At 39.0% G+C, this 13,839-nt stretch overlaps 2 protein-coding genes across 9 annotated transcripts in view; both read right to left on the bottom strand.

Moving 5' to 3' along the window:
* Positions 1–285: 285 nt before the first annotated feature.
* pgd (phosphogluconate dehydrogenase) lies at positions 286–7,288 on the bottom strand. Its single transcript, XM_071475925.1, has 13 exons — positions 7,138–7,288; positions 6,615–6,690; positions 5,796–5,975; positions 5,631–5,696; positions 5,423–5,541; positions 5,162–5,231; positions 4,914–5,048; positions 4,602–4,791; positions 3,438–3,568; positions 2,767–2,900; positions 2,073–2,172; positions 1,314–1,436; positions 286–849 (listed from the first exon to the last, which is right to left on the bottom strand). The coding sequence occupies exons 1-13, from the start codon at positions 7,143–7,145 to the stop codon at positions 730–732; spliced, it is 1,452 nt and encodes a 483-aa protein (XP_071332026.1). The 5' UTR covers positions 7,146–7,288; the 3' UTR covers positions 286–729.
* Positions 7,289–9,768: 2,480 nt separating this feature from the next.
* The window catches only part of kif1b (kinesin family member 1B), a 57,827-nt gene continuing 53,756 nt past the window's right edge, over positions 9,769–13,839 (bottom strand). For all 8 annotated transcript variants that reach the window (XM_071475913.1, XM_071475917.1, XM_071475916.1 and 5 more), the window contains 3 exons: positions 13,580–13,772; positions 13,330–13,448; positions 9,769–13,223 (listed from right to left, as the gene is read on the bottom strand). In XM_071475913.1, the coding sequence (XP_071332014.1) occupies positions 13,181–13,223; positions 13,330–13,448; positions 13,580–13,772 (355 nt within the window). In that variant the 3' untranslated portion in view covers positions 9,769–13,180. The remainder of the gene's footprint in view (positions 13,224–13,329; positions 13,449–13,579; positions 13,773–13,839) is intronic.

The raw sequence follows: 13,839 nt of genomic DNA on the forward strand, positions 1-13,839 counted from the left end.
CAGATATAGACTAAAATAATTTAGTTTCAATTGCTGAAAACAAATGTGTAGGACTGTGCAGCCTGAGTGGTGGTATACACTCTCTAGCTGGTATTATGATATCTTTATGTGAATACTTACTGTATATGTCCAAACCTGACATGTATTGATAGATGCTGAATAGGCCAGTGGCTCAAAGTGTCTGTCTTCTGTTTATCCTGTTTGTATATCAGGCAACTTATGTCATTTGTTGTCAAACCCCAATCCTGTTTACAGAAGCCAGAGAGTAAGGACCATACAAGCTAATTATAAAGGGATTGAAATCTTTATTTAGCCTAACACAGTACAGTGCAACGGTTCACCTTAATCCAGTGTTAACACTGTGATCTTTGGGCCCAACATGACTGGTGAACATTAGCCTGATAGCCAGCATGATATCCAGTATTAAGACAGAGTAAATACTTTGTTGCTCCCCCTCTTGACTGTGGTAAGACTCACTACACACACAGGGAGTGTTTACAACACACATAATCTATGATTCCTTTTCTTGATAAATAAAAATGCAACACGCCTTTGAAGGAGCAAAAAGTTGGATGAAGGTGATTGTTGGGGTTTGTGGGTCTTAAATATTCAGGCGTGGTTATAAAGATGGAATGTGTAACTCGTCTTCTCTCACAGCTAACTTCCCCTCATCCTCTGTGGGTTTTTTTTTTTTTTTGTTTGCCTTTTTGAGTGAGGCGAGGATGGTCCTTAAGCATTGTAGGACGAAGAGGAGACATTTCCACCGTGACCTGTCCAGTTGGTGTGGATGAAATGACCGGGGTTTGACAGCAGTTCATACGTGTGAGCTCCAAAGTAATCCCTTTGGGCCTAAAGAAAAAACAAAACAACATGTAAACAAGCTTGGACACCCACAAAGAGACAGGGTTTTTTTCCAAATAGAAATACAACTGATGACTAATTTAACTATCAAATTGCTTGTTTTGTTCTGTGAACAGATATTCAATCCACAATGATATAAACATGAGGAAAGCAGCAAATCCTTATATTTAAAAACCAGTAATAGGGGGTTTTCATGGGTTTATCAAGCATTTTTGCTTGCTAAATTATCAAAACGGACTAATTGTTTCAGCTCTATGTTCATATCCTGATAGAGATTCAAAAACCATGTCCACGGCAGATGAGTAGAGTAATTACAAACAAGCAGAGCACGCTGTCAGGGTCTTTAAGCCCAACACAAATACACACGCCAGCTGCACGTGGTCTTTTTAATCTGATATGTGTTTACACTCAGCCATATGTTCAGTGGACTTCAGCTTCCACTGTTGTCTTACTTGGAGGAGGTTGGCTGGAAGCTTCTCGTGTCTGTAACCATCATAGAAGGACAGAGCTGTGGTGAAACAGGGCATGGGGATGCCATGCTGGACTCCGGTGCTGACTGTTCTGCGCCATGACTCCTAAACAAAGAGATTAAAGAGGTTAACAACTTCATGAAATTTTTGTTTACAGAGCCAATTTCATTTGGTGGTGATGTGAATCTGGTCAAGACGAGACAACAAGAGAACTTAACAAGGCTCAGTTCCTAGTAACCGAGAGCCAACTTGTGCCTGATCCAAATTATCTTCAGTCTAAACTGGCCTGGCAGAGTCCCATTCTGTTGCTGCAGTACGTCTAATACCAGGTGGATCCAAGTGGACTTGCCATCAGCTCTGATTACATGCCAAATCTTAATCATTGCGGGATAAAATTTTGTGTTATTACCCACCCCCCTCCACACACACGGGCACGATTACAGGAATATTTCTATCACAAACTGTTGAAGAGTCTCAGAAGAGTCTCAGTTTGGATGAAAAATAAAAGAATAAATAAATCCATTAGCCTTCCTTAACAATACAATATAAAAGGAAATCAACAGATTTCAGCCTGACAACTCCCTTCTGAAAACTGCATCTCAGACAGCTGATGATTAAGTCAACAAGTGGCACTCTTGCTTCACTCCTTTCTTTTCTGAAAAGAGGAAGTAACTTGTTTTGTGTGTATTTGTCAATGTGGCTATTGCAGGTTGGCTTTGGCCACTTCCTCCTTCCTCATACCTGACAGTCCTGCACAGCGTTATTAAAGAAGTTGTCAAGCAGCAAATTCTGCAGCTCAGAGTCTCTGTCAAAAGCCTCTTTGATTTTACCCAGGAAGACACTGGTGGGAAGGAGAGAGAGAGAGAAGTGTTAGCAAACAGTGGCAACAGAGAAACAACTGCTTAATTCTTAGACTGCATTAAATAAATAACCATACACACTCTGACCAAACCAAATCACTGGTTCATATTGTGTTATATTTGATTTAAACTTAAGCAATGTATTTGCCAGATTACACAAGGGAAAAGCAAACCAGTGTCACAACTATAATTTCCTCATTTTTCCTCCCAGTCTGATTTTACAGGAAGGGTCATGCTGTCTTTCATCTGGATCTCTCACTCCAGCATTACAACACAGGGTAGTGACATAGAGTTAATAATTTCCTTTATGGGAATACATGAAAGCTTTTCCTTTAAGATGTAAGGAAGATTTATAATTTCTCCTCACTTATGTTTGTCCAGCCATTAATCCAAAGTGAATCACATCAATATAAAAACTTCTCCATTTCAGTCTTCTTGCTTTCTTGAGAAGTTCTCTCTTGCACTGCCTAACCACAGTTTTCACCACCATGTGAAAGATCCCTGTTGACATTACGTTGCACAAGGCAGCAGTGAGGCAAACCTCTGATCTGAGGACACAGCAAGGTAATATGTACCTTCGGATGATGCAGCCTCCTCTCCACATCAGAGCAATCCCACCGTAGTTGAGGGACCAGCCGAATTCTTTGGCTGCCTGCCGCAGAAGCATGAAGCCCTGTGCATAGGAAATGATCTTGGAAGCGTAGAGGGCCTGGAGAGAGAAAAATGAATCAATTTTTTCTGATATAATAACATAATTTGAAATGAGTATTACTCACATATTCAAGCAGCTAAAACCAGATTATTATCTGGAGCTGCACTAAAATGTACAAACTCATAGATGTCAACACTATAAATATGGCTTATTTTTTTACATCAAGATCCATACATTATTTCCTGAGAAATTTATGAAAATGTAGATGTAATGTAAATGTAAATCTTGCAATGTTAAGGAAGGTAATGAAAAAAAATTCCTGGATCCACACCAAAATTTAATGGGCTCTACCTTGGCCCATGCCCCATCCCTCCACCCAGTTCGGTACAAACAGTTCAGTACTTTTTTACTTCTTAGTGACTGTGGTACTGGATAATGGTTTTCCTGGGCTGCCATGGAATTTCAGTGATTAGGCTGCATTTTTACATTGCATGTCAGGCGCCATAATGTTACCAGTATAATATTTCATTAGCCTTTCTCACACCAGATTTTGTGCTTTTAACTGTCTCATATACACTATACTGTGTATACTACCTTTCTGATGTCCTCCAGGAAGGTCACCTTGTCACCGCTGAATTTGACCCCCTGTGGCCCTGAAAGGCTGCGGCTGGCTTCCACTCTCTCATCCTTTAGAGAGGACAAGCATCTGGCAAAGACAGCCTCCCCTGAGACACAAAGGGAGGAGGGGCAGAGAGGGAAGATTAGCTGTCTGCATACAAAAATAGAGACCAATCCAAACAAGAAAAAAAATAGGACTTTGTAAAAACTAATTTAATTTAATTTTCTTTTACTGTTTTAAAACCAAGGTTCTAAAAAAAAAAAAAAATAGGGCCTGCCAGTTGCTACATTAAAAAATGAGAATTACCTCACCAACTCAAGATAAGAGGAAAAAAAACTGTTGGGTAAGCATGACTTGCTAAAGCTGTGCAGCTAGGTGATGCAACCTACAGGCAGAGAGAGGGACAGAGAAAATGTGCCCAGTGAACTATCCTGGTGAGGAATGTCATCCCTGCTGGGAACAGAAATCCACCCGTGCAAACTGTACCGGCCTGTCAGCCTGCTCCACACTGACTGGCTCAGCTCTCACACAATGAGGCCTTTTGTACTCTGTCACAAAAGGATCTCCAGCACTGATAGGGATTGAGCAAACAAATAATTTAATAATTTTAAAAGATCTATTCTGTACAACAGTTTCAGGGATTTAATGACAGGCTACATTATTGGACTTTTACAGCACAATTATTGTTGTCCTTTACAGTTACCTTTTAACTTACAATTTGCACTCTAACAGGTGTCTGAGCTGATCTGATTAATTATGAATGATTATTAATCCTGTATCCTGACCTCCATTGCTGTTTATGAAACAGACTGTCATACACTCAGAGCAAAGACCAAAGCCAAATCCCCCTTATGTCACTTGAGATGAAGAGGCCGCTAAAAAGCCGTCAATCTTCTTAGGGGCAGCCACATATCGACCCCACTCACTAGCCATGCTGTGCGCTAGCTAACTGACAAAACTAAATGTCAGTCCAGCAACTCTGATCATCCTCCCTGGTGCCCTTTAATATGTTGACGCCATGTTGAAACCGTAACCTAACAGTGATGTAATAGCTTTTGCGATGTCATCATGACAAACACCATTTACTGAAAGCACCAGAAGGAAACCAGATATTTCCTTGTCTCCTTTTTTCCTCTTACCGATCAAAGTGACAGGTGTGCCGTACTCCAGGGCTGAAATGGCCGTCCACTTCCCTGTACCTTTCTGTCCAGCACTGTCACGGATCTTGGGCAACAGGTGTTTTCCATCAGAGTCCCTGTATTTAAGGATGTTGGCTGTGATCTCGATCAGGAAGGAGTCTAACTCCGTCTTGTTCCAGCTGTCGAAAGCCTGAGTGTTTCAACCACAGTGTGATGAAATGATGAAATAAATTCAAACATTTGATTTTACAGAACTGGGATGGCGCAACAAATACATGTCAAGATTACATCAAACAGGTATAACAAGCTCACCTGTGCCATCTCATCATGGTCCATACCCAGAACATCCTTCATCAGGTGATAGGCCTCACAGATCAGCTGCATGTCACCATACTCAATGCCATTATGGACCATTTTAACAAAATGACCTGCACCCTCATCTCCAACCTGCAGAAGCAAGCCAGAGTGTTTGTGAGATGACTTCACAAAATAATAGCTGCTACGGCCTTGCTGATCAAGATTATGTACATTAAAAAAAAAAAAAAAAATCCTCCACTCACCCAGTCACAACACGGTTCTCCAGTTCCAACCTTGGCAGCGATGCTCTGGAAGATGTCTTTAATATGTGGCCTTAAAAATGGAAGCAACAGCTAGTGTTTAAAATTTACACAGAAGTGCATGAATAAACACTCTAAAAAGTCAGAGATACTAACTGTTTGTCTGACTTTATCAGTAGCAACTGTCTTTTTTTGCATGTCTGTGGCCTACATCCAACATATAGTGTGCAGTGAAAGTGCAACACAGAGTTTGTGATGACTCACCAGGCCTCTTTATGTCCTCCTGGCATGAGTGAGGGTCCATAACGTGCCCCTTCTTCTCCACCACTGACTCCACTGCCGACAAACAGCAAGCCCTTCTCTTTCAGACTACTACACCGCCGCTGAATGACAGAAACACACAAAAACTATGAGCACATCCTCCGTTAGGTATAAAGATTTTTCTGCTAAGCAGTGATTGACATCTACTTACTGTTGTGTCTCTGTATTCAGAGTTGCCACCGTCAATGATGATATCACCGGCCTCAAGAAGAGGAACCTAAAGAAGAACAAATGTAGCTCAAAGCAAATAGATTTAACTTGGTATGAATTAATTTTCCAATACTCATTTTAACACAATCCAGCATAAACTACTGACCAGTTTGTCGATGAAGTCGTCCACAGCCTGTCCAGCCTTGACCAGCAGGATGATCCTCCTGGGCTTCTTCAGCTTGGACACCATGTCCTCCAGAGACTCGGCTCCAATCACCTTGGAGCCTTTAGCCTCGTTCTTCAGGAAGTCATGCACCTTGGATACAGTTCGGTTGTAGGCACAGACCTGTAGGAGAGGTTTAGTGAGTACTGACTGAGATAAAAGCAAAGACTGGAACAAGCTTGACTGGCTGGTGCTGTGGGAGTAAGCCAGTGGTGGAAGATCCTGTAAAAGTAAAAGTACCAAAGCAACAAATAAAAATACTCATTATGCAGAAAAATGGTCCCTGTGACTGTTTAACACATTTTTAACACATTTTTATAAAATTGTTGACACTAATGCACCAATGTATAAGTAACATTTCACTGTTATAGCTGCGAAAGGTGGAGCTAGTTTTAACTACTTAGCCAGTTTAGTCCAATACCTCCCAACATAGAGATTGAACCCCCACAAAGGGATGAATCTGAGGGGTTATGAGCTGATTAATGGGAGAGGAAAGAAGAAAAAAACAAAGTTCTGATTCACTGATCTGTTTTCTTGGATTTTGCACTGGAACTTTGCTTTTTTACTAAACTTCTTTGATCATTTGACATTTTGGGCTTCAAATAGTTTCTGCAATGAGAACATGTGAAAATCTTCATCTGCAAAGTATTGGAGATGTACTGGAGCATGGAGTATGAAGTGTCATAAAATGCAAAGTACATGCACACAATTATAAAAAAGAGTGTTCTGTTACTGGAATAAACACTGAAGTCATTATCTTACCACAAAGCCGTGATCGTTCATGTTCATGATGAGGTTCTGGCCCATGACAGCCAAACCAATCAGTGCAATGTCTGCTCTGTGAAAACAAAAATGTTAATCACATTTACTGTGTGGCTCTGATGGGCATCTGGTCTCAGACTGAATATCAACAGCAAGCACTGTCCACCAACATGAAAAACAACACTCCAGACTTTATAAATCCTCTTACATCTTCTTTACACTACATGTTTACGTTTAGTGCATTTTTTTTTTTTACAGCGAGGAAATGAATACATGGTCTTAAAAGTCACAAACATTTCGTCGGCTTTCCCGTTCAAATTTCATGTTAAATGCCATGGCACATATAGATCTCTACTAAACATTCAAGCTGATCGGCTAGCTAACAAGCTAACAGCCCCATTTACAAGAAGATTACTCTCAGGGTCTCAAAGAAGACGACTACCAAGTGTGCAATTTTTGAACCCCAAGTAACAACTGCAGCCTCCCACTTTCCTGACTATCTAAAGAAGTAAAAGGTCCTTACTTAGCCATTGTGCTCTGCGGTTAAAGTCACCGTGAAGTTAGAAGAGTCCAAATGACAGTCGAGCTCACACGGTGATCCACCTCACTACACTGTCCACTTCCTTGTTCTTATTTCAGCGTGACGGAGGCGAGAAGACGCTCACGTACGCCCACCGAAAATATCCGCCAATCAGAGGACGTCCAGCTAACTGAAGCGATGCTTGTCGCGAATTTTGATTGGTACAGAAGACTGAGCAGAGATGTCGGTTCTTCTATTGGCCGCTTCGGCTGTCACTCACCATACGTCTGCGCACACCCACAATAGAGAGGGTTCCCATTTATTTCAGGAAACGTTTTATGTTCAATAAATGTAGTAGAGGTGTTATCAGTAAAGTAACTAAATATTTACTCTAGTACTTGAGTATGTATTTGAAGCACTTGTACTTTACTTTAGCATTTCTATTTTCTGCCACTTCACTACATTTATTTGACATATACTCAGTAGTTACTTTTCAGATTAAGATTTTACATTAAAAAAAGGTGATAAAACAGAACTGCAATCAACAATTATTTTCATTTCTGATTAATCTGATTATTTTTGCGATTATTTATTTACTCTTTTGAGGAAACAAAGTTTACAAGGCTGTATGACAGAGAGCAGCAGCAAATCCTCTCATATTGGAGGCTGGAATCACAATATTTGGCATTGTGTCACTATATTTCCCCCCAAAAAATTACTGAAACAATTAAAATCAAGTATCAAAATAGTTGTAGATTATTTTTTGGTCAATCAATTAATTAAATAACTGTTTCAGCTCTAGTATAAAATACAAACATGCATTGCTCAAGCTTAAACCAGCTTTTTGCCTTGCAACACCTCACATGCCACCAGGACTACCAGATAGGGGAGTCATTTAAATATCAAGGCGAAAAGAGGTAAAAAGAGGTCAAATTTGAGAAAACTCTTGAAAAAATTTCAACATAAATGCACAAAAAAACCAAAAGAAAACATTTTTTTCTTCTTTCTTACCCCATTAGTCCTGTCACAACCCCTCAGACTCTTGGCACAATACTTGAATTTGGGAACCACTACACTATCTACCTGTATGCAAAGCAATCAACAACAGTAAAATGCTAGATACACATTGATGCATCAGTATTAACAATTTAATAATAAAAATAATAAAAATCTTACATTTACTTAAGCAGGATTTTGAATAAAAGACATTAGCTTGTGGAGTGCGTATGACACTTTAGTGCAGATATTTTTACTCTCACCAGTGAAATTTGCAGCACTAAAGCAAACATTTAACAAAGACCATGTATGGGGCTACTGAAGTATGGATTTATGAATTAAGGCAATTAAGACTCTTTTAAAACTGCTTCAATATACCTAGGATATACACATATACACAGTACACTCAAAAAACTGCTGGACTGAAAAATAGCCCAACCTTCACCTGGGTAACTCTGGGACAGAACGTGCTGGGTTTTACAATTTGACCCAACCTTGTGAGTGAAAATAATAAGAGGGACTTAGCAGATACTTTTGGCCCCTCCAGCAGGTTAATCCAGCCATGGCTATAAAATGTTAGTTATGCTTGAATATCCACAAATGGATCATCTGTTCTTATTTCTTCCATATAATGTATTTTTATTTCAACAAATGCATAAAAAGCACAATGCCTCTCTCATCCTCAGCAGTGATATTAAATTCCCAGATGTCTTTCCACACAGCATGGAATTTCACAGTTAATAAACCGTGCTTAATGTAATTACTGAAAATCTATGGCAGATCACAGGACATATAACTGCACTACACCAGTTCAGTTTATGCCTAGAGACTAAACCCAGGGTTTCACAATAGAAGCCAGGAAAAAATATGAACATGAACATGAATATGAAAGCAAATTTAAGGGTGATGAACATAAAAATAAGTAATAATTAAGAAATTATAATCTTATGTAATGAGATTGCAGTTTAAGTAAAACCTGTGAAATAATAAATCAAAATTAAAAGATATTAAGTGAGCACTTTGTCTTTTTTTGTCTTTGATTCATAAGTCATAATTATGAGATAAATGAAAATGTTTACTTTTTGAGACTTTCTACATCAAACTTGAGAAACAGAAAGAGTTAGACTCACAAACTTCAATTCAATTCAATTTTATTTGTATAGGGCCAAATCATAATATATATTATCTCAAGGCACTTTACAGGGCAAGGTCAAGACCTTACTTTGTTACAGAGAAAAACCCAACAGTTCCCACAAAGAGCAAGCGTTTGGCGACAGGGGGGAGGAAAAACTCCCTTTTAACAGGAAGAAACCTCCAACAGAACCGGGCTCAGGGTGGGCGGCCGTCTGCCTCGACCGGTTGGGTATGAAAGTTAAAATTACATAGTCAGTAGTCAAAATTATAACTTACTATCTTAATTTGACTTACTAGTATTACTTACTAGTACCTAACATTTTATCTTTTTATTCCTTTTCCTGACAGAAATAAGCTTTTATTACAGCACACAGATTCAGCATCAGGAAGGTGTAACATCTAAAAACATGTGAAGATCAGCTCACTGATGTATTCAGTTAAGATTTGAGTCCATGTCAGATGGGAGTGAAACTGTGCACAAAGGAGAAGAAAAACAAGCAGCACTTGTTCTGCTAATGCACAATTTGCACTTTTATTGTTGCCTCATTCACTAAACAGTTCAATGGTGCAAGATTACCATACACAGAATTAGGATATCTGCATGACACATCTATGCTATACAGCGAATGGATTATAATTATTACAAATACAGTAAACATATTTACATTTTAATTCAAGCTCCATACAACACAGATATTTACAAAATAAGTATGAAAATGAAACCAGTCTGACAAATAATGTACAGTGTTAATGTCATGGTTAGTCTTTTTTCTTTCCTTGTGGTGAGCAAATCCAAAGGGAATGCAGTTAACTGATATTAATTGTCAGAGGGGAAGATGGAAAATATAATGGCTAGTTATGTTTGAAAGGCATCAATGGAAAATAAAGTGAGGTGAATAAAGACACCAACACAAACAATAGTATACTGTCATTTTAGATGTCACTAGCTACTTTGTATTATATTCCCTGATATTAGAAAAAATAAAATGAGTTTAAAAAAAACAGCTTTATTTTGTTAGAACTCAGATGGCTGAATGGCTAGCATGAGTTATGAGTAAATATTCTTCAAATCAAAAGTTGACTTTCACTCAAACCACTTTCTAATAAAGAGGAAGCACTAATGTAACTCACCTACCCTGAAAAGATGCAGTGCGTTACATTTTAGTTCTCTTTTTTTGATGATGGAAAAACACACATCTTACATTCAACTCTCTCCCAGCCCAGACTGGAAGAGGCTGCCACACCTTCATTTGGTTCATTCTGAGTAGAACAACTAAACCGCACAGACTTTATTTAATCAGTTAGTTGAACCTTTTATTAATATGTGCAAAGAGCTGCAAACTAATATATACATTGCAAACAATAAATACACAATCCCAAAATAATATACCTCTGCAAATTAGTCACGGAAGTGAAAATGTTTGCTCTGACATGTATTCATATCAATATGTATTTCACACATGTTGAGTGCGCTGAGGTTAATATGAGGTACATTGCACTTTGAGCCTTGATCAGTGCATAGATGGTTTTCATGTATGAGTCCTTTGACAGATGAATGATTTTCTCAGAAACAAATCAACAGTTTTTTTTTTCCTCCTCTGACCGGCAGGCTGGCTGACCTGGGGGCAGTGGTATTCTGCTCATTCATTTTAACTTCTGAGGTGAATGTTGTCAGTCAAGATACGTCACCAATAAATTCAATAAAACTTGTAACAGGCAATGGGTACCTCTGCCTCAACACATTTAACCTTAACGTTCTTTTTATAGGATACAGAAGGCATACTACTGGTTGGTTGGCCAGAGTTTATTAGTGCCCATCTGTACATATCACTGCTCTCCCATTTATAGAGACAGAGGCACCAAAAATGTCAAATGTAATATACCATGAGCTTTATGATGTGCAGAGCAAATATTTTCATAAACAATATCAGAAATAAAACATTTGAGTATATGTTGTCCCTTTAACATCACTTTCTTTCTTTCTAGTAAACCCTTTGGAAAACAGCTATCCAGTGTAACCTTGATATGTGCTCTTATCAGTGTTCCTGATACTCAGAAATAACCCTGGACTCAACGTGTGTGATCTGCCCTCGTCTTGCTATAGATATGTGTTAATGTGCAAAACAAGGTTAAACACCAATATAGTTGGTTACAAATCAAGAAATAAATGCCCTCAGTTACATTTTATATAAAACGCCACTGTGGAATGATTAAAAGCATAATAGAAAAAAAACTATCAACAATGCTAATTATTGTTAAAAAAAAAAAAGAAAAAAGAAAAAAAAGAAAAAACACAATGTCAAACCAGTGAAGGTTAGATGAGTTAATTCGAGAACATAAATAGAAAATGAACACATGGTTAGCTGTGGTGCTTCTGAGCAGTTAAGTACTTCACCCGACACTGCTGTGACAGTGAGGGGAGTCATGGGGTAGACTGTATCATCAACTGTCCTGCAGGCTATGTGCTAGCAGCTTCATCAATTAACTACTGGCGTCAAGGCTAAAGCACTGCAACTTCAGTCTCCGTCTTACTTCTTCCTCCCATTTCACCATGTTTTGTCTTCATTATCACATGTTTGTGATGGTTAAACAAAATATTAGCAAATGTTGAGTCTCTCTTGAGGTCTGAGGCTCAACATGTTAATGTAAGAAAAACTGCTAAGAGCTCGAGGAGCTGAGAGGAATGTCTTAAATGAGAATTAACTACCACACTAATCCCAGAACAGACTGTATATACAAATGATATTCTCCCTTTAGCGCATCTTCCTCTTTCTCTTACTCCTCCTCATCTCCTTAAAACCCTATTTTGTTCGTGAGATGAAATAGTAAAAGGACAGGGACAAATATCTTCTCCTGCTTGAACAATCCATCGTCATGTTTTCACTGCTGAGATATGAACTAATCATTTGTTTTTGCGTGTTTCTTCATTTAGCGTGTATTTTTGATGTTGACACAAATGCATGATTTTAAGTAATTACTCACTGACTGACGGCACTATCGAGGGGAGTCGGAGTTGGTGTATGTACACGGACTGAGAAGTGGGATCTAAATATCACATGGATGACAGTGGAAATCCAGTGCCGCCCTCGTGTCTCGCTGAGTTGGGAACTTGACAAAATTTTCTCTTTTTGATTCTAAAGGCTGTTTAGGAGGGGACACATTGGAGCTAGAGTCTACTTTAGGAAGAGGCCTGATGCAGATCTCGTAAAGAGAAGAAAAAACCTATGAATTCATTAGCAGCAATAGTTGTTGAGATAGCCCTGCTTTCTGTAGCAGAGCGTAAACTAATATGTCATTTAGACATATTTGTATATTTTCCCTTCATGGTTTTAACTGTGGTTATCTGATTTCATTTTTTTTGATCAAGCAAACCTTGTCTTCTCTTGAGGATTGCTGCAGTTATCATGCGGTCATATTCATAAAAAAACAACAAAAATCAAACAAAATAAAACTCTTCTTGGGAGACAAATAACACTGATAGAGACAATTTTTACAGATGATTGGCAAACTGAAAATTTGTGGCCAGAAAGAACAGTTTCTGAAGAATCGTGCACACACAAGTAGACTATTACAACATGCTACTAGTTAGGGAGGTTAGGGAATGACAACGAAGCAGAACAAAATTAGACCCAAACATTGTCATAAAAACAAAAACACAAAAAGCTGAGGAGGAGGTGGGGGCGAGAAATAGAGAGGACAAAGGCTAAGTTGGCAGAGGGTTGTTGGAGGGAGAGGGGAGGCAAATTTCTCTGGAACTGAAACTTTTAGTCGCATGAAAGGAGACTTAAGCCACAAGTCTACTTACAAGAGAAAACCGTCAAGAATCACAATGATTAATAAGTGTTAACACTTGGTATGTTCAAAGGCTTTGCAGAAAGAATGGAAGCCGTGGTCTCCTGTGTGCCGGTCAACTCACTCAGTTCTTCATTAAGCCACTGCGCCTCCTCGCCAGCTTAGATCTGTGGGAACGACAGGAGTTTATGTCGTGATGAGATCAGAATTTAATTTCTGAAGGATGTAGAGCTGCATCTTATGAAGTGTAGTCTAAGAGAAGTGTGTGTTTACCTTATCGTTCCTGCTAGCAGAGGATTAAAAGCGTACAGCCAGTCATTCATGTCTTTTTCGTTGTTGGCCTGCAGCAGGATTCCTCGATGCTTCGTGCACACGGCGAAAGTGTTGGGAGTCTTAAAAAAAGAAAACAGTACACATGTTTCATTCTGCACATTCTTCTGTCAGTTTTTCAAAGTTGTTGTCAATGTTAAACTGCTATTGAGGTTAGATGTCAGGAATACACCTGTTTTTCTTCAAACTGTACCTTAAGCATTGCCTGCTGGTCTTCGCTGTATTCCACCTGTGCTGTTGAGAGGTTGAGTACGCCCCGCTCCACCGGGTCCTTATCACTGTTGTAGATGAAGACGTAGGGCCGGCGCACAACCACAAAGTGCTTCACCCATGAGTTAGAGCGAGGCTCCATGAAGCTTAGGAAACCCTTCTTTGAAACAACAGATCTGACAAGGAACAAAAAAAGAGATAAAGAGATCAGTTAAAAATAGGATTTTTGTGTTGAAAGTGTTT

Source organism: Trachinotus anak, unplaced genomic scaffold, assembly GCF_046630095.1.
Source record: "Trachinotus anak isolate AG129_WGS33_773 ecotype Australia unplaced genomic scaffold, CSIRO_AGI_Tana_v1 ptg000004l, whole genome shotgun sequence".
Lineage (NCBI taxonomy): Eukaryota > Metazoa > Chordata > Actinopteri > Carangiformes > Carangidae > Trachinotus > Trachinotus anak.

What these genes read in the sequence shown, in the direction of transcription:
- pgd (XM_071475925.1), bottom strand. An exon ending in ACGACTTCATCGACAAACTG is followed by an intron (nt 5,697 to 5,795) that starts GTCAGTAGTTTA and finishes GTTCTTCTTTAG; the next exon opens with GTTCCTCTTCTTGAGGCCGG. An exon ending in TCCTGGAGGACATCAGAAAG is followed by an intron (nt 2,901 to 3,437) that starts GTAGTATACACA and finishes TTCTCTCTCCAG; the next exon opens with GCCCTCTACGCTTCCAAGAT.